Source organism: Myotis daubentonii, chromosome 16 (assembly GCF_963259705.1).
Source record: "Myotis daubentonii chromosome 16, mMyoDau2.1, whole genome shotgun sequence".
Lineage (NCBI taxonomy): Eukaryota > Metazoa > Chordata > Mammalia > Chiroptera > Vespertilionidae > Myotis > Myotis daubentonii.
Window position 1 is genome coordinate 34,264,497 of NC_081855.1, and position 23,271 is coordinate 34,287,767.

At 40.2% G+C, this 23,271-nt stretch overlaps 1 protein-coding gene and 1 pseudogene across 12 annotated transcripts in view; both read left to right on the forward strand.

Annotated features, from left to right (window-relative positions):
- Positions 1–23,271, forward strand: part of ACACA (acetyl-CoA carboxylase alpha) — a 269,985-nt gene that overhangs the window by 133,854 nt on the left and 112,860 nt on the right. For 10 of the 12 annotated variants that reach the window (XR_009449202.1, XM_059669697.1, XM_059669696.1 and 7 more), the window contains 7 exons: positions 499–612; positions 1,807–1,920; positions 2,803–2,892; positions 4,490–4,608; positions 18,972–18,995; positions 21,673–21,816; positions 22,589–22,685. Coding sequence is in view for 11 of the 12 variants with exons in the window: in XM_059669697.1 (XP_059525680.1) it covers positions 499–612; positions 1,807–1,920; positions 2,803–2,892; positions 4,490–4,608; positions 18,972–18,995; positions 21,673–21,816; positions 22,589–22,685 (702 nt within the window). In the remaining variant the exon portion in view is untranslated. Of the gene's footprint in view, positions 1–498; positions 613–1,806; positions 1,921–2,802; positions 2,893–4,489; positions 4,613–18,971; positions 18,996–21,672; positions 21,817–22,588; positions 22,686–23,271 lie in introns of those variants that run through there. The other 2 variants (XM_059669693.1, XM_059669703.1) reach the window with 2 other exon arrangements.
- Positions 13,206–13,315, forward strand: LOC132219507 (U4 spliceosomal RNA; annotated as a pseudogene).

The following is a 23,271-nucleotide window of genomic DNA, read 5'->3' on the forward strand; positions in this document are numbered from 1 at the left end:
GGCACCCTCCTGGGATGCTGAACATTTGGTTTGTGGAATGAAAATCACCAAGAGTGGTTCCTTTTGCTTTACATTTTGCTTTTTCCCCCTAAAGAGGGAACAGGAAGCCTTAGTCACTATATTATTTAAAACCTCTTAACACATCATTTGTTATTTCTTAACGCAGAATTCCTTGACCCTTTTTAATGATCTCTGATGATTTCTTCTGCATTTTAAAAGTATAATGTTGGTTTATAAAGAAATACATTTGGAATTTTAAATCTGAATGACTAAAGGATTTAGGCTTCTTCCCCTAGTAGCAACATCTTTTGGGATCTTCTTTACCACATTGCTTGAGACTAAAAACAAAAGAATACTGGAAAGTTTGCATTTTTTTTTTTTTTAATTAATCCAGCTATGTTGAATTTGTTTTTATTCCCTTTTCCCCATTTCAAAGTATTGGCCACCTCAGTGTCTTCTCATGTGGATTTGTATGTTCTTTTCCACATAAACAATTAGGATCAGTTGTGTGGCCGGGACCCTACGCTCACTGATGAGCTGCTGAATATCCTCACAGAGCTAACTCAACTCAGTAAGACCACCAATGCTAAAGTGGCACTCCGAGCACGCCAGGTAAGGATACTTGTTGGTTATCATGAGGGAGGAATGGTTTTCATAGATTGGGCAACGAGCTTTTACTTCATCAACTTACAAAATGCAGATGTCTATGTCCATTGCCCTCAGGACAAATGTTTTCATGTGATACATGTTTTTTAAAGAGAAAGGAGATTAATGGTGAGTATCTTTAAAATAGGAGCCCTTTCCCCATATAAAATCCTGTTATCGTTTCCTATCCTTCCTGCTTAGCCCTGTGATGGTAAATCAGGGTCATGTGGAGGAAGGCAATAGACTCAACATTTCTTACTTCTCAAAGGGAGCTTAGAAGCAGGTGAGAACTTTTAAGTGTATAGAAAAAGAAATCAAGTGTGGAAAGCAGAAAGATAATGAAATGAATCTTAGGTGCTAGCAATCAGAACAACCCCAGAGAAGTCCAGTTAGTTTCACCCTGTAGTCTTCATTTCCATTCCAAAAGGTTTCAGCAGGGAAGCCAAGAGTTGTCCGCTCCCTTTGTGTTTCAGTGCATGGTCACTGACAGGGAAGCAGCATTTGAAGCTGCTCAGTGACCTTCTGCTTTCTCTACAATTGTATCCATGTCACTGAACTACTCAAAGTCATTGAACCTCTCAGTGACCTGCTGAGAGTATTCAGGTCCTACCGTGTCCCTGTTTGTTTGTGACACAGCTTTCACTCTCTCTGCCCCTCACATGCATTGGTGTTACATCCCGATGCCTTTTCCTTGATACTGAGTACCTGGGGCTGTCAGAGCAGTTTTTCCTAGTCTGTCTTTTTACTTCAGAGTTGCAAAAGGCTAGCTCTGCTGCATCCACCTTCCCCACAGCTGCTCCCTGCCAGACCTGATTCCCAATTAACAGCTAGTCAAGCAGTCCTGAGGACTAGCGGCTTTGCAATGGTAAATCACATGCACTGATGGAACTTGATTGAAGCTGTTTTCTCTCTCTTCCCCCTTCCCCCCATGGGAAATTGCCCACAACGCAAATCATGGTGAGAGTCAACTGAGATGCAGTATTTGGTGGCATTGGCTTTATGTTACAGGACCTAGAAGTTGTTTCACTTGGTCTCTGTTTTATCTTTGATGCCTGCACTTAGAGATTTATATTTATTGCTTTTGTATCAGAGCTGCCTAATAGGAGCCTAGAATAATCACTCCCTCAGGAATTTATGCCTCTTATTTTGCTCTCACTCTAGGTTCTTATTGCCTCCCATTTGCCATCATATGAGCTTCGCCATAACCAAGTAGAGTCTATCTTCCTATCAGCTATTGACATGTACGGACATCAGTTTTGCATTGAGAACCTGCAGGTATACTTATAGCCCTTTACTACACCTCTCTGCACTTTTGTTCTCTTTACTCCAAGCATAGTTTAATTGAGCAATCAATCAATCAATTTTGATTTTTCATGCAATGAAGTTTTATACCTTGACTTTCTAAAATGATTTATACTTATGAATTTTTTTTCATTAAAAATACTGTTAGAATTGTGGCTTAGCTTAAAAATCAAATAGACTTGCCTTGATAGAAGTGTCCTATTGAAGTCTACTACCTCTTGTGCTTTCATTTTATTTTCATGCTTACTGTTAAGCTTTATATAGAGCCAATTTTATAAAAAAGTACTGGCTAATTTTACTAGTTGCAAGGATCTTGACTGTTATTTTTTAAACAACATTTTTTTCAGGAATGACTTTTCATTTATCTATCTGTACATAAGGATAATATTGTTATATCTAGCCAAGGGAATCTTTAGGCTTTTTGTCAGATTTCCTTCTGGGGAACCTAGAGAGGGAAGAAGGATGTTTTTGTTTATTTGGTTCATAGTTGAAATAGAGGACTTCAGATGGAGTTCAAATCTATGGTTTACCATACTGGAGTATTGATACAATAGTTAAGAAATTGAGTACAGATATATGTCAGAAAGGGTAATAATAGTCATAAACACTTATGTTAGCATATAATTAATGCATTATTGATGTATTCTAAGAATTATTAACTCTTTGAATGCTCACAACAGCCTGTGAGCATAGGTACTATTATTTCCCCATTTTGTAGTTTGAGGAAGCTGTGATCACATGACATTCATAGACAAAAATCTTAAGTTTCACTAAAATGCTTCAAATGCTAAATATGTCCACTGAAATTGTTCTCTTTTGGTTGTAATGGTTTAAGTTTGTCTTTGTACCTTCCAGAAACTCATCTTATCTGAAACATCTATTTTTGATGTCCTTCCAAACTTCTTCTACCACAGCAACCAGGTGGTGCGGATGGCAGCTCTGGAGGTAAGTTTTCTTAGTAACATAACATGACATAACCTTTTTCTTGGTTTCTGGTTGAAGTCTTCTATTTGGCTATCGTATCAGTTCTTTTTCTTTGGCTTAAGGTTAGTTCTTAAGAGTAGAGTCTTCGTTTTCCCTGAAACTAATGCTGAACTATGGTCTTCCTTGACCCAAGTGTTTCAGCTGAACTAATCACCAGCTTCTAGGGCTAGGCCCTAGTCACAGGAAAATAGCTGCCAGCATTTTTTATAGTTTCTACTTCTTAGATATATTTGATTCTCTCATGTCATAATGAATTAGGATTCCCTATAACACAATAAGTGAAAAAATGTATATGGTCGATCAGAACATGTACCATTTTGTGATTTAGGCCAAATAAAATGGATTTTAGTTATATCTTGAATTGTCAAGCAGCTCTTATGAAGTATTTCATCATGAGAAAAAAAAGTAATAACATTTAATGAACTGTATTTTAGGTGCTTTATTTTTCTCACTTAGTCCTACAATTATTTCATGAAAAAGAAAGTGAGACTCTGAGAGGTTAAGTGACTTGTCTAAATTCACAGAGATAATAAGTAGAAGAGTTTGCATTTGAATCTGACTCACAGACTTTTCTGTTTCCACTACAGCTCACTACCTCATTAAACATAAAAATTGCAGGCCCTAAATACTGCTGTAAAATTGCCAAGTGGATGTTTTTTGAAGATGAGGAAAAGGGGTGTTTTAGATGATCTTATGTAATGTGACATCACTACCAGTCTGTTGCGAGCTCTTTTGAGTTACTCTATTGTATTCTGTGGGTAGCATGTAATGTATCCTACTCAGTAAATACCAAATCTTAAAAATATCTAAGTGTTTTATAGTACTTCCATGCTATTTAATGAGAAGCCTCCTTATATATCTCACATGCTGATAGAATTCTATGTAGCATTTCCTGTGCATGGCAAATGGTCTGAAGTGCCCAAGGTTGGACTGATGGTTTTGGCTGAGATGAAGCCTATTGCTATTTCTCTTAACACTTGAGTCAAGTAGTGTGTTTGAGATGTTATATATCAAATTATGCCTTATGCTTTTGCCTAGTGTTTGGGCAATATAAATAATCTAAAAATGATTTTTAAATGAAAACTGAACAAAATAATAATGTACAGGATAGTAAAAAGCTTGGACTATACTACAAGTTTTTCTATCTTCACTCCTCATGTGGCCCAGAATCAGCAACTCTCATTTTTCTCATGCTTGTGTTTATCTTCTGTTGAAATGATTATGCATAATGAAGTAATAGTTGTGGTGGCATATGCTCTGGTTTGCTGAAGAGCAAACCTTCTCCTGACTTTAGGTTAATGTGAAAGGTTTATGGCACACCTCGAGGTATCCAGTAGAGTCAGGATAATTTTGTTTCTATTTATAATCATGGGTGTAGTTTTAAGATTCTAGCTTTACTAGTTAAGGCAGGGTATTTTTACATGGAGCCTTGAGAATTCTGTCACCATAGACCACCTTCTGTCTCAGATACCTCTTTCAAGACTGTCTCTTTTCTGGGCTAACCATCTCTTACCTTCTGATTTTAAAGTGTATTTACTGAGGCTTACTTTTTAACCAGGTGTATGTTCGAAGGGCTTATATTGCCTATGAACTTAACAGCGTACAACACCGCCAGCTTAAGGATAACACCTGCGTGGTGGAATTCCAGTTCATGTTGCCCACATCTCATCCAAACAGGTGAGTTTGAGCTGTTATGTGCACCTGAGCCAGCCAGCACTCCATCAGAAGAGTTAAGGAGAGTAATGTGTATGACAATTCCATATTTTAAAAAAATATATATTTTATTGATTTTTTTTGTAGAGAGGAAGGGAGAGGGATAGAGAGTTAGAAGCATCGATGAGAGAGAAACATCGATCAGCTGCCTCCTGCATGCCTCCCACTGGGGATGTGCCCGCAACCAAGGTACATGCCCTTGACCGGAATCGAACCTGGGACCCTTGAGTCCGCAGGCTGACGCTCTATCCACTGAGCCAAACCGGTTAGGGCAATTCCATATTTTTAAAAGCTAGAAATACAGAGCAGAAAATGAACAAATTTAAACCGAGAGATGAGAGCCTCTTCTGCCCACTTTTTTTTTCTTCTCACTTTTGACTTGGAGAGAAAATGTATAGTCTAATTAAGATAAAAGTTTAGGATAACTTCATTCATTTTTGCTTATATTGTGTCACTGAGGAAAGAATTTCCTAGCAGTTAACTTGCTGGAACTTTGCCAGAAAATCACTTTTTTAGCAGTTTAAGGGAACACTTGGAACATGAAAATATTTTGGGTGGAATGCTTTTCCTTTCAATAGTTTGCTATGAGCTAAGGTGATACCTAAGCCAATTTCATGATCTCCCTAAAAACAGACACCTGAATTCATAGCAATTGACATGCAATCAGTTTTTAAAAATCACACTCCAGAAGCAAGCTGAAATTCAAGTAAATTACTTAACAAATCATGCTAATTCCATGATATCCCCTTCCTAAGCCCTTAAAAAATTAAATGTACATATGGAAATTTGTTTCAGTATTGCTTTGGTTTTAAAGTGAAAACACTTTATCTTGTATGCTCATTTATTTTTAAACTATTCTGAAGCACAGAAAACCTAGGAATTCCACCCACACATATGTTCATCCCTTTTTGTATTTTCATTCTTTTTAGTAATACCACAGGAAATATAAATATACCACAGCAATCTTAAGCTGCTCCCCTCCATTTCTTCTTTATAGCCTTTGGTTCTTCACTTTATATTACAAAGTGCTGTGTCTTTGGGGATCCTTAGTTATACACACCAGAAATAGCTTTGTTCTGAATTGCCACTTCACCCCAAGTAGTAGAAACCCTTCCTAGAGACAAAGGAGTCTGTACTGAGACTTTTGGCCACTGGATGCCACTGTCGATCCAGCAGAGGTCAGCAGATGAGCAGAGAGGCATCTTCAGAAAAAATACTTCTCTTCTTTGTCTCAGAAGATCCTTTTACTTTTCTACCTCAAAAATACCTTATGGCTGGCAGAGAAAAGTATATGTCCTTGATTTTGCAAGCACCTCTAGGTACATTTTTGCCTCCATGGGTTTGAGAATCTCATTTTCTAGAAACAAATGGTTGTCCTTCAGCGAGCGGCGAAGTACTCATGGCACACATGGGCTCAGCTCTCAGTCATCTTTCTTTTCCTGCATTCCTTGAATAATTGTGGAGAACTACAAGCTGTACTTAATGCTCTTTGCAATTCTCAGGACATTCTCCTTTTCTTCCTGCTTTCTACACCTCTTCCCTTTGGGCAGTGATTTGTAGTCAGGCTGCAGAGCTGCTTGTGATTTCCTTCTTTCCTCATCGCTCCCCTTGTCTTTCTGAATTGTTCTCCCTGTCCTACTTTTTTATTTGCGGATGTGTGTCCAGTTTGGTGAGGGATAGTCGACTGGAAAATGAGAGAAATGCTTCTTAACTGTTAAGAAATCTTATTCACCTTTCTGTCTTGAGGGTGTGAATCTTGATTATTTCTGATCTGGTTTCAAAACTTGTATACTTGTCCCTCCCAACATTTCAGGTATACACCCCCCCATGGATAAAGAGCAGACTTGGACAGACTGTGATTCTGTGTGTGGTCTCTCAGAAGTCTTCCTTGGTTGTATAAATATAAAATTATACACTGCTAGATTATTATTATCAATATGACTGGTATAGATTTAAAGGTAAATAAAGATAAGGGCAAATAAAGGAGGAAAGATAAAATAATCTCCTGACAACCAGAAAAATGTAAAAATTACATTAATACTTTTTTAGATTTAAAGTCCCTATTAGTTTAGTAGTATAAAATGTATTATCTGATTAAATCACAATGCTATATTCCATTTGGGGTATAATTTGTGCAGTTATTACAACTTGGATTTTGTTTTAGAAGATTCTGTATTTTCTTACAAATGTTTTTGTTACAGTTTGGAATTGTGACGTTATTCTCACACCAAGTGGCAATTCAGTTGTGACACTGACCACCTCTGGTTAGAGCAGATGCCCCAAGTTAAGGGCTTAGTTTTCCACAAAACTGCTTCTACTTCAGATGGGGCCACTGCATTTTTTGACCAACTGGCTACAAATTTGGGGGCTCCTATGATCCGCTCAGGTTCAACAATTCACTATAACAACTTATTTGATAGAATTCAAGAAAGCACTATGCTTATGGTCACTATCTTCTATCCTAGCTAATAATAGACAAACATGGTAATTGACTGTACCTTCGCTATGCCTCCCATCGGCTAATCAGCACGATATGCAAATTAACCACCAACAAAGATGGCGGCTAATTTGCATACTGCAGGCAGGGCGGGTCAGCGCCATCCCGCCTGCCCCGCCGCCATCCGGACCTGCTGTTTGCCACCCGGGGCGGTGGGGCGGGACAGCGCCATTCTGCCTGCCCTGCTGCCACCCAGGCCTGTTATCTGCGACCCAGGGTGGCGGGCGTCCCGTGTGCGACCCGACCCGGGGCGGCTGGGTGGGGCAGCAGCGATCTGCCGGCCTGCCCGGGCGTCCCGTGTGCGACCTGACCCAGAGCGGCGGGGCGGGACAGCGTGGCTCTTCTCTGACCCCAGCTTCCTCATCACAGCTCCCTTGGGGGCCTAAGCCTTTAGTCGGACATCCCCCGAGGGCTCCCTGGCTGCCAGAAGGATGTCTGACTGCAAGCTTAGGCCTGATCCTCCAGGGAGTGGGCCTAAGTCAACAGGTGGACATCCTCCAAGGGGTCCTGGACTGCAAATGGGCGCAGGCCGGGCTGAGGGACCCCTCCAAGTGCACAAATTTTTGTGCACCGGGCCTCTAGTAATAATAATAAAAGCATAATATGCTAATTACACCAGATGTCCTTCGGGGCGACCTCTGGATGAAGCCAGGGCTGCGAGGGCCGAGGAAAGCTACTGTGGTTGCAACCAACTGGCAGGGCCTCCCTCTAGGACGGAAGCCTGGCTCCCGGGTGCCGGAGGGAAGCCAGTCCCAGCAGCCAGAGAAAGGAAGGCCTACTCTTTTTTTAAAAATATATTTCTTTATTGATTTCAGAGAGAAAGGGAGAAGGGGAGAGAGAGAGAAACATCAATGATGAGAATCATTGATTGGCTGCCTCCAGCAGGTCCCCCACTGGGGATTGAGCCCGCAACCCAGGCATGTGCCCTTGGCCTGAATCGAACCTGGGACCCTTCAATCCGCAGGCCAACGCTCTATCCACTGAGCCAAACCAGCTAGGGGAGGAAGGCCTCCTCTCGCACGAATTTTGTGCATTGGGCCTCTAGTTTTATTATAAAGGATACAGGTCAGGATCAGCCAAATGAAGAGACATGTTGAGTAAGATCTGGGTGGGTCCTGGACAAAGAGCTGCTCTGTTTTCTTTCCCTGTGCATGTCATCCTCCCATCACATTAATGTGTTCACCAACCAAGAAGTTCCACTGAGTTTCAGTGTCCAGAATTTTTATCAGGGTTTCATTACAATAGCATGATTGATTGAATCATAGGCCACATGTTTAAACTCAACCTACAGCCCCTCTCCCTTTTACAGAGGTCCAGCGGGCACACCTCTGATCACATGGTTGGTCTTTCTAGTGAGCAGCCCCTGTCCTGAATTATTTTATCTCTCAGCATAAATTCAGGTGTGATCCAAGGGGTTCTTGAATAATAAAGACAGTTCTATTACTTGAGAAATTCCCAGGATTTAGCCTCTCTTTCAGGAACCAGGGATAAAGGCCAGTCAAATTCTTTATTATATAATGGGCCTGCTTACCTTACAAAAGAATTCTAGGGTCTCTTAGTTTTGAGCCAAGTTTCAACTTTTTTTTATAACTCTAGTACTGTTATTCTTTTCTATTCTGTTCTATTTTAAGCAAACAGATAGTAAACATGTTGTTTCTTATTCTACAGAAATAAGTTACTGGAGACTATTTACCAGTGTCCATTCCACTCCAGTCCTATAAGGCTCAAGGACACGACTATGTCCACTAACCTCTAAATTAAAGATTCTCAGAATTATCTAGGAAGTGTTGTAAATATATATTGGGATCCTGATTCCCACAATTCTGATTCATTTTGAAACAGAGTCCAGGGGTACCACTTTTTGGAAAAGTTTTGATAATTATGATGAAAAACAAATTGAGAATCACTACTGCTAGACCAGTACTGTCCAACAGAAATACAGTAATTGCCTTATCTATGGAGGTTACATTCCAAGACCCCCCGTGGATGCCTAAAACCACGGATAGTACCGAACCCTATTGTATATACACTTTTTTTTCTATACATACTTATGATAAAGTTTAATTCCTCATTTAGGCACAGAAGAGATTAGCAATAACTAATAATAAAATAGAACAGTTATAGTCACACTAGAGGCTGGGTGCATGAATTCGTGCACGGGTGGGGTCCGGCCAGCCCACCCCAATTGGGGCTGATGGGGGCCGATTGGGGCTGGGCCAGCCAGTGGGGGGAGGGGCCACGGGAGGTTGGCTGGCTGGCCCTGTCCCCAATCGGGCTGATTGGCCAGCCACAGTGCATGTCACAGCGACTGGTCATTCTGGTCGCTTGGCTTTTATATATATACTAGAGGCCCGGTGCAGAAAAATTTATGCACTCGGGGGGGAGGGTGGAGGTCCCTCAGCCCGGCCTGTGCCCTCTCGCAGTCTGGGACCCCTTGGGAGATAACGACCTGCTGGCTTAGGCCTGCTCCCGGGTGGCAGAGGGCAGGCCCAATCCCTAGGTGCAGCCCCTGGTCGGGCTCAGAGCAGGGCCGATTGGGGAGTTGGGGCGCCGCCCCCTGTTATACACAGAGCAGGGCGATCGGGAGGTTGTGATTCCACCCTCAGTCACACTCAGGGTAGGGCCGATTGGGGGGTTGGGGCACCATCCTCTGTCACACTCAAGGCAGGGTCCATGGGGAGGTTGTGGCGCCACCCCCTGTCATGCACAGAGCAGGGCCAATCAAGGGGATGGGGCATTTCCCCCTGTCACTCACAGAGCAGGGCCCATCAGGGGGGTTGGGGCACCGCCCTCTATCACCCACAGAGCAGGGCCGATCAGGGGGTTGGGGTGCCGCCACTCTCACACTCAGGGCAGGGCCGATGGGGAGGTTATGGCTCTACCCCGTCACACACAGAGCAGGGCCCGTGTTGTGGGGGGAGGGTTGGGGCGCCGCACCCTGTCACACACAGAGCAGGGCCGATCAGGGGGTTGGGGCACTGCCCCTGTCACGCTGATCCCGGTGCCGGGAGGCCTCTTGGCTCTGCTGATCCCAGTGCTGGGAGGCATATTACCCTTTTACTATATAGGGTAGAGGCCTGGTGCATGGGTGGGGGCCGGCTGGTTTGCCCTGAAGGGTGTCCTGAATCAGGGTGGGGGTCCCCACTGGGGTGCCTGGCCAGCCTGGGTGAGGGGATGATGGCTGTTTGCAGCTGGTCACACACCCTTCAGGGTGGGGGTCCCCACTGGGGTGCCTGGCCAGTCTGGGTGAGGAGCTGAGGGCTGTTTTCAGGCTGGGGGTGACTGAAGCTCCCAACCGCTTCTTTTTTTCTTTTTTCTTTTTTTATTCTGGGCCAGCTTTAGCTTTGAGGCTTGGCTCCAGCTCTTAGGCCTCCGCTGCTGAAAGTAGGTTTCTGGCCTTTGCTTACAATGTTGCGATCCTGTTGGCTGAAGCCCGGCAGGTTTCTGGGATTTTGTTTAGCTTCTATGTTTGTTACATAGTTGCTTGCAGCTCAGAGGCCTGCAGCGGCAGGCGGGGAACGTTGGAGTCCTCCGTCACTGAAGCAAGCAAGCCTCATGTTAGTTTCAAGCTGCCTGTCTGCCGCCGCCATCTTGGCTGGCAGTTAATTTGCATATTGCCCTGATTAGCCAATGGGAAGGGTAGCGGTCGTACGCCAATTACCATGTTTCTCTTTTATTAGATAGGATAGATACTGTAATAAAAGTTATGTGAATATAGTCTTTCTCTCAAAATATCTTAACTGTGCTCTACTCACCCTTCTTGTGATGATGAGATGAAGGTACTCAGAATACCACACAATTCAAAACTTAGGAATTGTTTATTTCTGAAATTTTTCATTTATTATTTTCAGACCTTGGTTGACCATGGGCAACTGAAACCACAGAAAATGAAACTGCAGATAAGGAGTGGTTACTATATAATGCAAACCACATATGTAATTTTAAATTTTCTATTGGCCACATTTAAAAGGGTACTAAGAAACAGATAAAATTACTTTTAACAACATTTTACTTAACCCATTATATTCAAAATACTATTTCAATATGTAATAAAAAATTATTAAAGAGATATCTTTCATTCTTCATACTAAGTCTGATATTTATGTATACTTTATACTTACAGCATTTTGCATTTTTTGATACAGGCTACCCATATTTCAAGTTTTCTAGCCACATGGACAGCTCAACACTTATCCAGAAATTAATTAGGACTATCATACTAAGTTCTCGTTTTATGTTAATAACAGTACTTCTTGGAGGAATTACAAAACCCCCCACAACTTTTTTTTCCCATTTTGTTCATCGGTTTATTTATTCCTTAGACTCCACATAGTAGTGAGATCGTATAGTATTTGTCTTTCTCTGACTGGCTATACACATTTTTTAATTGTGGTAAAATATACATATAAATTTTACCATTTCAATCATATTTTAATGTAAAAATTAAATTAAATGTAAATGTGTGACCATCACCCAGCTCCAGAACTTTTTCATTTGCAGGACTGAAATTTGTGCCCATGAAACAGTAACTCCCCATCCTTCACCCTTCAGTCCCTGCCCACCACCATTCTAGATACTGTCACTATGAAATTGCTCCAGGTACTTCATATAAATTGAATATAGTGTCTGTCCTATCCTGTCTATCTTAGCATAATGTCCTCAAGATTCCTCATTGAAGCATGTGATAGGATTGCCTTCCTTTTTAAATCTGAATAATATTCCATTGTGTGTGTAGACCTCATGTTGTTTATCCGTTCATTAGTTAATGGACACTTGGGTTGCTTCCACCTTTTGGCTGTTGTGAATAATGCTACTGTCAACATGGGTATAGAATATGTTTTTTTAAATGCTCAAGTCATGGGGATGAAAGAGTTCATGTTCACTTCAGATTAGTACATGCTTAACATGGAGTTAAAAATTTGCTTTTACTGGGAGGGAGAAGGGGGGCGGAAAGAGAGAGAGAGAGAGAGAGAGAGAGGTGAGAGAAAGACATCGACTGGCACAACCTCTTATTTTTATGTTGCTTGTTCTTGGTAGTTACAGGAATTATCCACATCTGATATTATAGATATTCTTCTATGACATTTATTGCATGTTTTAAAAAAATATTCAATGAGAACAGAGACTAGGCATATGAATATTCATATTTTACTTATCAATGCAAAACAGAAGTTTATATTTTTCCCAATTGGGCTTGACAAACCAAAAATTCTTGGGGAAGGAAATAGATACATTCTTTAACCAATTTTTGTATTTTCTTCATTGGCACTTTGTCTTCACTTCCTAATCATTCATTTAGTTGAATTAGACTAAATGTGTACAGCAAGTCCTTAGAAGTGAATATCTTTCTGAGGTGTATTATCAACACAAAATTGCAGTCTCCTGTTGTGTTTAAGGTCACCTGGTGAAATTCCGTTCCTGCAGTTTGTTTTTGACTAGTGATTTAGCCCTCATGGGTTGGGATGAAACATGGCTTTCTGTCTGCAAACTGACAACAGCAGAGTATTTTTTTCAGGAAAATGTCTTTGATACTGTTTGGGTTGAAGACCCCTGTCCCATTAGAACACGTTTTGATTTTAAAGGAAGTAGGCAAAACACAAGTGATTTCCTTTGCAAATAAGCAGAGCAGCCTCTAGAAAGGGAGAAGACATGCCCTCCCCCCCCCCCCCCCCCGCCCCGCACACACACACTTTTTTTTTTTTAGCACACTTATGCAGTTATTGGGTAGCCAACATGTTTGATCCTTTTTTTGTTTAAATTCATTATAGGGCTTTGTATTGCTTGAAATGTTTTAAAAACTTTGAAATTTTTTTTATTTTACTGTGGAAAGAACTCAACATGAGATATTCTCTCATAACAAAATTTTAAGTGCACAATATTGACTGTAGGTACAATGTTGCACAATAGATCTCTCGCACTTATTCATTTTGATTGACTGAAACTTTTTCTTGACATTTAGTTACTCTGTGTTTCAGTATAATTTGACTGTGTTTTTTTCTAATACCGCTCTCAATATTTTTTTTAAAAAAGGAGCAGATGACTAAACAGTTTATTTCTAATCTCAAGCTTTGTGCAGTGGCAGTATCATAGCCAATGAAGTTTATCCAAAGAGCAATTTTTGCTAATTGAAAACTATGGATAATCTCAATGACTTTTTGCATCTTTCTTGCCAGATAGGCTTCAGTCAAGGTATGTTATTTTCTTCTTGATTTTCTACCCAAGACTCCCAAGTTTTTTTCTGGGAACTATAGTTGCAATTTATTTGATATTCCCATGTCTTATTCACTAGACTAGAGGATCCAGTTATTAGAGCTTCACTAGGGAAGCTCCTGGTATAAATATAACCCTTTTCTTCTTAAACTTCCTTCACTTGAATAGCAGCAGCTGTAGAGATTTTCCTGACTTAAGCACAATGGGAAACCTATACACATGTGGCATGTGTGTGTTTTTCTTTATCTTCTTAGCATTTAAATGCTATGTCTTCCTATATATGAATTTTTTTGAGGGGAGGGGATTTTTTTTCTTTTTTCTTTTTTTAACAATGTCTTGTAACCAGTTAGCAAATGGTTTTTAGAGAAGTGAATGAGTTTCTTCAGTCATTTTCTTGGTGCAGGAATAGTCTGGATGGCTGCTTCTCTGTACTAAGAGAACATTTTATTATTACCCAGACTTTCAGGACTTGATTCTCTTCCCTAAGATTCCATCAGCCCAGCTCTTTGGTGAGTTCCACTAGTGTTTTACATGGATTAATCCCAGAGCTCAGACTATATTATTAAGCATTTCTTTTTCTCCTTCTTCTCCAGTTAGGCTTGGTTTAGAGCCTGAGGTTTGTGTGTTTGTCTTTTTCCCCCATTCTGAAACCCGAGTTTATCACTCACTAGATTAGTGATGGAGAAGCTTGTTACACTAAATCAGTGTCCTGAATGTTTTTACTTTGGACAATTCATTGAATCATTTGACATTCAGGATTTCACTTAGCTTTGGGCATATTAAATTACTGTGAGTAATCTGGAGACAGATAAGTTGTTTAGTCAGCCTATGTATTTGATCTTCTAAAATATGGCTATATTTATACATACATATGTAAAGTACATTATCCCATAAACTCTGTGGCTATGCATATGGCTGTACATATTATGACAGTCTGGGAGTTTAGAATTTATAACTCCAAATGATTTTCATGAATAATACACATTAACAAACATAGTTCATTTTTTAAAAACTTTATCTGTAATTCAAATAAGCATCAAATTGATGCAGGAGATGAAAGTATATTTTGTGGGGACCCTTTCCCCCTCCCCATGTGCGAGTCCGTTCTGTGGGACTCTTCCCCCTCCCTACATGGGAGTCTGTATTTGTTCTTTAATAAATTTCCAACTTTGCTATACCAAAAAAGTATATTTTGTATGTTTCTATATATATGTAATGAGGGAGGACCTATTGGTGTTTATTTCCACCTATTTCTTAGGTGGAAATCCATGCTTTAGTTATGTCAAGTTGTATTGTACCTTCTCTGTTATTTGCTCCTTGTGAATTTGGCCTTCTTTATTATAATGTTTTAATTCAAGCACTTTCCTTTTTTTCATGTCTCACATCCAGAAGAGTTCGGCTGTGTTTTCACCTGATAGCACATGTTTTAGCCATGACTAAGTTTACTTGTAGGCTGCTTGGCACCTTCAGTGTTTAGCTGTCAGTGAGTGGCCTCTGGACCTTGTTTTTATGAAGACGGTTGTGAGGAAGTTCAGGAATCAGAAGCCTTCCGTGTGACTAATCTGCAGACTGCTGCCATTTTCAAGAATTCTGATAATCTTTGACACCCAGAGATTAAGTCCTTCTTTGGATCATATTGAGACACTCCAAAATCACCCAACTTGTAGCATTTTTTTTTTTTTTTAAGCAGCATGAGCACTGGGTTGTTGTTAGCAGGACAGAATGAGCTATAAATAAATAAAATCCTACAGTGCTTGCTTCATTCAGGGTAGTGTGCTGATAAGATGCAAGCATCTGGGAGAAGAGAAGATGCTCAGCAGGTTTAAGTGCTTACCAAAGTGCTTTCCTGTATCCATGGCTCAGCTGCTAGTCTCTGCTGTGTTATTTTGGCACTCTAGACTTGTAAGATTGGAGAGTTGAGTTTAAAACTCTCAATATATCATTAGAGTAGCCCAAGGTCCCTTCTTGTCAAGGAAGACTAGCTGATTCCAGGGGGAAAGAAAAGCAGAATCCAGGGCACCTGTAAATCCCTATAGTTTTGTGCGGTGGGTTTGTAGCTAATTATACAGCAGGCAGCAGTAATATGCTGCAGCTCTGTTGGCATACTTGTTTCAGAAAGAGCAAAATCTTCCAGCAGAGCAAAGAAGGGCTTTAAAGAGGCTGCAAATGAATGAATCAATGATCATTTTATTGTAAACTAAAGCTCTACATTGGAATCAGGGCATCTGAACTTCGAGGGGGTGGTGGGGAGATGCCAATTGAAATACATGGTTCAGATGTGTTTTAAAGCTCTTGATTTGGATTCTCCTGCAGAAATATAGTCACGTAAGGAGACCACCACTGGTCACAGCCAGTCAAATTGCTCTTTCTCCTATGGTACTGCTGTTAGCAACTGCTAGTAGGTTATTCAGCCGACCTCTTCTGCTTCTGCTTTGCTGCCTGATTTCAAAAGATTAGCCCTATATGGCTCTCAGTCACAGCTTGATGTAACCACTGCTTGTTTGCATGCATCCCCATCATTTTCATATAGGGTCTTCCTCCCCACCTTCATGTTGGAAGGCAGAAGAATCAGGAGCATTTTTATATGATAAGAAATTTATGCAGGGCCAGCTAGAATCAAGCAAAATGAAATTCAGCTGGAAGGGATGGCAAAAGGCTCAGAGAACTTGTGACTGCCAGAGAAGTCAGTGTTCCTTAAATAAAGAGGGTTCAGCTAGCAGGAAGCAACTCTGACTTTGCATTCATATTGAAGCAGGCTCTCCAGCCATTCTAGTCAGACAGATCAATAAAATCAGAGTTGACTTAATGCCAAGAACCTCAGAATTCAACGGATTTCTCTTGTCCTTCTTTAAATTTATTCTATATTGATGTGGAATGCTAGCCTCGGAAACTGAGATGAGAAATTGCCCGGTTTAGATTCTGGTTTATTACAAGCCTATTGAACAGTGTCCTTGGAATGCGTCCCCTTTGGTTTCTCAGTTATCACATCTATAAAATGGAGCTGTTCTACTGGAAGGGAAATGATTCTAATAGTTATCAAAACATTGTGAATGAAGATTCATCATAAGTGAATAGCCTAAACAGCAAATGTCTTGTGAGAAGTGAATTTATATCCCATGTATTTGAAAATGCAGTTGATTGCCTATCAGAGATTGAGCAATTAGATTATTTTTGCATCATGGGTATGCAGTGAATGTGGTAGATTTTATTTTATATTTTTAGCTACATCAATGGAAGAGTTGACTCATACAATCTCTTCCTTGATTGTTTTTGTGCAGACGATGCATCTAGCTTCCTAGTGTATCACAGTACTGTACAGTATGCCACATTGGTCATATTCTTAAATTGATCAAATAGCCCCTGATAGGGTAACAAAATACGTAAATGATCATATGGATATGGCTAAGTATTTACCTTGTAATAGAGAATTTATCCTTCCTTCTCTCCAGCCGCACAGATTCTTATTGTACCAAAAAGGAAAAGCTGCCTCTAAACTTACCTCTTACATGATTGATTTGATGCCATTCCTTTAAAAACTGGAGATGTTGGGAGTTTTGTTCATACCCCATACTGTGTAGATGGTACACAACTTATATAACAAAGCAGCAGGGGGCTCCCTATGAGAGCGTGAGAATTGCTATGGAGAAGGACTGGCTTTTTGGTGGTGGTGGTATTTTCAATCAGGCCCTTTTCTGCTGAAAACTTGGCCGTCGTCCAGTGAAAATTCCCTAAGGGATTAAAGTGCAGCTACAGAAGCAGTGAGACCATTTTACTAGTTTAAGAAACTGGTTAACAGTTGAGAGAGATTATACTGGTTTCTAAATTCCAGAAACCTGGATAGATGGAGCCTGAGATTGCTTTGGTTGTAGGGTCCTTCTCTCTGACCTGAGTGAGGTTCATGGGAAGGGACTGTACAGGTGACTCCTTTCTTTAGAATCCTTTATATCTTAAAAGGAAGACTTTTCTATGTTCTCATTAGTGTCTACATTTAGTTTTCTTAGTTTTACCTCCCTCTGCTCTAGAACCTATGCATACTTCATGTTTGTTATTGAGGGCCCAGTGCATTATAACTAAGGGTGTCTTGTAAAATGAAACCCATTCCCCTGAGTGAGAGGCTCAAAGAATCCACACAGCAAAGGTGCAGGTTTTTGCACTCAGAGGTTGCTTTTGCTATAGTAGGAATTCACTCTGTGATACAGGTTTGATGCAGAGAGCATTGCTACTCACAAATCACATGAGGTATACAGTTTGTGTGCAGTGATATGTCACAGCTTTTTATTTATGTGGCCAGCTCAGTCTGTTCTGCTCCTTTAAATGCCATGGAAAGTGCATCATTTTCCTCCCTCTCTCCTCCTTCCCACATATCATCAGCACCACCCACTACGTTCTGTCCATTAAGTCCTCTGTGTGCCAGAAAACCCCAACAATGATTAAATGCTGATAAAAGAATGTTAGAAGGTTAAGATATCAACCAATCAACTCCCTTACAGTCCTCCTAAATTGTGGGTGGTAGGTATAACTTTGCCCTTTTAACATTGGAAATAAGAGGTTTTAGTTGGTGTGGGGTTTTTTCTCTTTATGTTGAGGAAATGCCTGACATCATTTTAAGAAACAAGATTTGGTAGCAAAGACCAAAGAGAAAATGAGAGACTTGCTTTGCAATTTCCATAATTACCCTAGTCTTTCTTTCATGATTTTGGCACATTCTTTATTGGGAAAAACTAAGGTTAGCCAAATTTAGGTAAGGTTTTATTTATGAGAGGCCTAGAATTTTTAAGCTTACAACAATTTTAAAAAGTCATTATTACTCTAAACAAAATATATAAATGATAATTTAAAGTGTTAATTTTTACATATTATATCCTGCTAGCCATAGAATTATTTATCATTATAATCCTACTTGATTTTTACTTTCTTAAAGCCCCTATACTACAAAGTACCCTCCTTTCCAACCTCTGTCACCACCACCCACCACTATCCACCACCACCATCCATCACCAACACCTAGCACCTAACACCACCCACCACCTAACACCACTGTCCCACCCAGATCTATGGGAGGAAGATGATGGTGGAAGAGACTTGAAAGGCAGCTTGGTAACTCATTGGCTCCTTTTCTTTGGAGGAGAGTTTGTAGGTTCATAACATAGTTTTCAAAAGCAATTAATGTAGGAGGGGCTATAGAATCAACTTCTCTGGACCTCCTTATTACATTTTTAGTAAAGTAGGAACAAGAAAGAAGATTCTCTAGGAATATTGTCAAGAATTCTATTTCATATTGAAACTTAATATACCATTAAATTAATTTAATAACAAATTAATTTTCATGAGCCCGTGTTTTATCACTACTCTGCATTATTTTTTTGTAATAGAGCTATTAAAAAAAACCATGGTAAATATATTCGACCGTTTCCATCAACGGCTGCTTGGTGAGGTAGGTCAGGAGGCATACCTCTTTGGAGGCACCCTGGAGGTGGAAGGGTAATGAGCACTTATGTCTGCTGAATGCCAGAGCTGCCAAATTGGAGCTCCTCACGACTGGTGTGTATCTGCTCTGACAGTTCTTTTATTATGGCTTTTACTAACCTATAAGTAACTAACTGTGGTTGTTTAATTACAGAGGGAACATCCCCACGCTAAACAGGTACTGTATGTTTAGTTTTTTTCATTTACAATTAAAAACACCCTTTTTGTAAACTTAGAATAGTGAAATCAGGGGAAAAATAGCCCTATACTGGACAAGCTAATATGTTATCTTCTGCCGGGGAGTCCATCCTGAGCTCCCCTTTAGATGTGCTAAGTTATTCTTTCTATTTGGAAAACATGTCTTCAGCTTTTCTTCAGTTATTCAAAAGGCAATACTTGAAAAGCCTCAGTATAGAAAAGCTCTCGTCACCTGTATGAGAGGGGAGTTGTCTGCTCGATGTTCATCTTTGCTATAAACATCTTTTTTTTCTTTTTCTAAGTTATATGTCTAGTTGGGGCTTTCATAGGAGAACCCCTTAAGGTTACCACTATCCTAATTTTTTCAATTTTGAGTTTCTCTTATTTGCTTCTTGTTTTAGAGGAATGCAAATTCAAAAATAGCTGATCTCATGTTTTATAAATTTGTTTGCTCTTTTTTACTAAAATGATAATAATGATGTGAAAGTCAAGTTTTATTTCAGACCTATAATAAGAGTCACATTGGAAAAGTATATTTAAGTTTTGATGTGTATAGCCCTGGGAAGAGGTTTCTAGGCCAATATAACACAGTAATATTTTAGTACTTTTGAGTTCCTCCTGCTTCTGAGCCAAGCAAGGCAACACAATGCAAGTTTGAGAGGAAAGCAATTCTGATTGGAATTTAATCCACAAAATGCTAAAGCAATAGTAGGTTGGTGGCAAGCTCTTTGTACATGATCACTTATACATTGAAATATTTATAGGCTTATGTTTATTTTGTCCCTCTCCCTTTAAATATTAAGCAATCAAAACTCATTAAAGCTTTTAGCATCCAATTTAGATGGGAGAGGACAGGGAGTGCTTTTGTTTGGTCCTCTTGCCTACCCTTGGAGAGTGGGCTTGGTTCATTCCTGCTTGCCTTCAGCTGTTCTGACCCATGAACATAGTACCAAGGGAAAATGAATAGTGGATATTTCCCATGGGGTTCAGCTGAATAAAAATGATATTTAACCCTATGTTTGCCACAAGCACAGCCTGATAGCTTATTTAGAGGGAGTTCCCTTTAAGTGTTATCTGGAACTCCTTTATCTTTCCTGTCTACTACCAGGCAGGTAGAAAAGATACAATGCCTCACAAACTTGCTCCTTTAGTGAATATATTTGGTGATCCTAGAAAAGAGGATGATAGCATTTCAGAGTTCATACAACTCTGAATCCCAGTTTCTAGTGAGCACCATGTGTAAGACTTGCTTGCTGTGTTTCATTTGTTTGTTTCATTCCTGGTATCAATGGTTTCCTCTCTCACTTTGCCTTTCTATTCCCCAGTACTGTCGAAGTACCTTCTTCATAGTCATGATTTGCCAAGGGAATAAAAATCCGGAGTGTCAGTCTCTATAGTCTGTGTGAGCAGCACTTCCATCCTATAAAAAAATTCCATTGCCTTTTATAATTACAATTTGCAGTAGAGTACAGTAGTACCCAGATCTCAAGTCCACATTGCTGGCTCTCTTCCCCCTGCAATGCTGCAGGTGGTGCACTTAAGGAGATTTTAGAGCAGCTCCCTGAAGGTCAGGTGCCATTGCCTTGCTCTGAATTTGCTTCCGATCAGTATGCCGGTAACATGTCAGGCAAGTCCTAGAGGCATCCTTCAGCTTGGTCCTTCCTAACAGGCTGCCCTGATTGACTGGGCATTCAGAAACACTTTACAGTATTATTTATCAGTGCATACTGCTGAGGTGCATCAAGGAATATACAGCTTCATTATGTTTTTAGATTGAACAAATCAGCTCAGTTCTCTTCGAGCATCTCCATTTAGCACTTGTTTGTCATGCTTACACATACTGTGAGACCCATGCTCTGCCCTTTCATATCCTGCTGGGATTTATTAAGGGCTTTTGGTGAAGGTATGCTTACCTTGGTATAGAAATGTCTGACTATAAAATAGAAATTTTGCAATTTAGGGTTGAAAATATCTCTTTCAAAAAGGGAGGAGCTGTAATTCTTATGACTGCTGTGTCTATCAGCCCATTAAAGAAAAAAGTAAATACTTCATAAGTTCCTTTTATAGACTGTGACTTGTTTCTGTATGGTAAATAATGTTTTTTATAATGATCTACTAAACCATTCCAAATGACTTAGAGTTGTCGCACATGCATATATCTATCTGTGAATACTTAATCTATTACAGTTACTAGAGAAAAATGCCTTAAGTGTTGCCTAGTTACAACTTCCTTGGCTTGCCTACTTTCTTGTAAAATAGGAAATGTTTTAGGGAAGGGGAAGATGCAGAATGGTTTTTAACCCCAAGTGCTGTTTATTCATCAGACACGCCATGATGTCATTGTATTAAAACTGCCATGAAATTCCTGACAGTCCTTAGATTTTTATTTGGAGAGATTTTGGAGTGGTAAAAATATAGTTTGTGTGTTTGTATACATGGGGCAGGGGGTAGGGGGTGGTGGTGGTGGTGGAATTCAAATGAAAGGGTTAATGTGACTATAGCAAGACAGCCTTATCCATACTGGGTAAAAAACCAAATCTGCTCTGCAACCTGATCCTATTTCTGAGTTTTCTCCTAGCTCCTTTTCTCTATTGTTACTCTCCCAGCCCTTGCTCCTACCCTCCTTGTCTAACACACTTGGTTGAATTACCATTTAGAATGTCCTTCTCCTCCAACCTCAACCACTGTGGCATGACTCATGTAGCTAATGTCAGCGACGTGCTGTTGGACAATTCATTCACTCCACCGTGTCAGCGGATGGGTGGAATGGTCTCTTTTCGGACTTTTGAAGATTTTGTCAGGTAAGACATTGTGGAGCTGTGTATGTACAAGAGGAGTGATGGGCGTCTGTGTTTTGGGGGTCTCAGATTTCTGCCAAATGAATAAAGGTCCCCAGAAGAGCCATGAGCCAGCTAAGGAGATGTAGCCCTTGCTGTATATGCCCTCAGAGAGGTATATGTCCTTCCATTTCTACCTCTTATTCAGACTCTACATGCCTCTAGTTGTTATATGAGCCTGGTCAGAAAAAAAGAAACAAACAAAAACCATCTTTTCCTTAGGAGCTAGCAGAAGAAGCTGTCTGCTCTGTGATGAGTGAAATGTCAGGAGAAATTAAACACAACACTAGAGTGAGCCCACCAGAGACGATACATCTTTTGATTAAATGCATTCAGCATCTATCTCTTGATGTATACTGATGCATTACCCTAGGGGGAGGGGTAATTACATTGGTCTGTCACTGCTCCAGTCCCAGGCTCTTTCTGTTACTTTAAGACTGATGATGACAGCAGTGCTCATATCTTACATATGAAAAAAGTAAAACAAAAAGCTTTAGATCATTCTTTATTAAAAAGAAAAAAAATATGCTTTATTAAAGTTGAAACAATCCATCCCCCTAATTTCTGCCACTTGGTGAAATTTTGCATATCATCTCTAGCCACTTGTGATTGCGTTCAGTTGACTGTTGAGCACAGGGTAGGGTAGATTATTCTTTTAGACTGAGTTGGCAATGGCAGCGTTCATATTCTGCCACTTGGATTTTCATGGTGGGTGTTTTTCTCTGGTGTTTTTCAGGATCTTTGGTGAAGTGATGGGCTGCTTCTGTGATTCCCCACCCCAAAGCCCCACATTCCCTGAGGCAGGTCACACGTCTCTATACGATGAAGACAAGGTATACTGTCCCATTGGGAGACTTTGCTCCTTCAGATCCATGACTTGTACTGTGTATATACTATCTTTCTGACTTTGGAGTGTTCTAGGGAAGAATTCATCTTTTTAAAAAATTCTGACCTGAGGATATTTTTTTTCATTGACTTTTTTTTTCTTTTTTAGAGATAATGGAGGGAGGGAAGAGAAAAACATTGATGTGAGAGAAACACATCGATTGGTTGCCTCCCGTTTGCACTCTGACCGGGGTTAGGGATCCAGCCTGCAACCAAGGAACATGCCCTTGACCAGGAATTGAACCTGTGACCCTTTGGTCCATGGGCTGATGCTCTAACCACTGTGAAAAACTGGCCAGGGCAGGAATTCATCTTTTTACCCTACTATTTATTATTTAATTTTATATATTTCATCAAGTATTTTTGGAAATTTGTAGAATATAAATTCTGACCTAAAACATATTAATCCTAGAATCCATACTGTGGAATAGGCTCGGCTGTATCCATTGTAGCTGCTTCTGGGTCTCTGAATGTTGTTTCAAAGACTTCAGCTTTGGTTACTTCAATTCTTATGTAGTAATGGCTTGGATATTT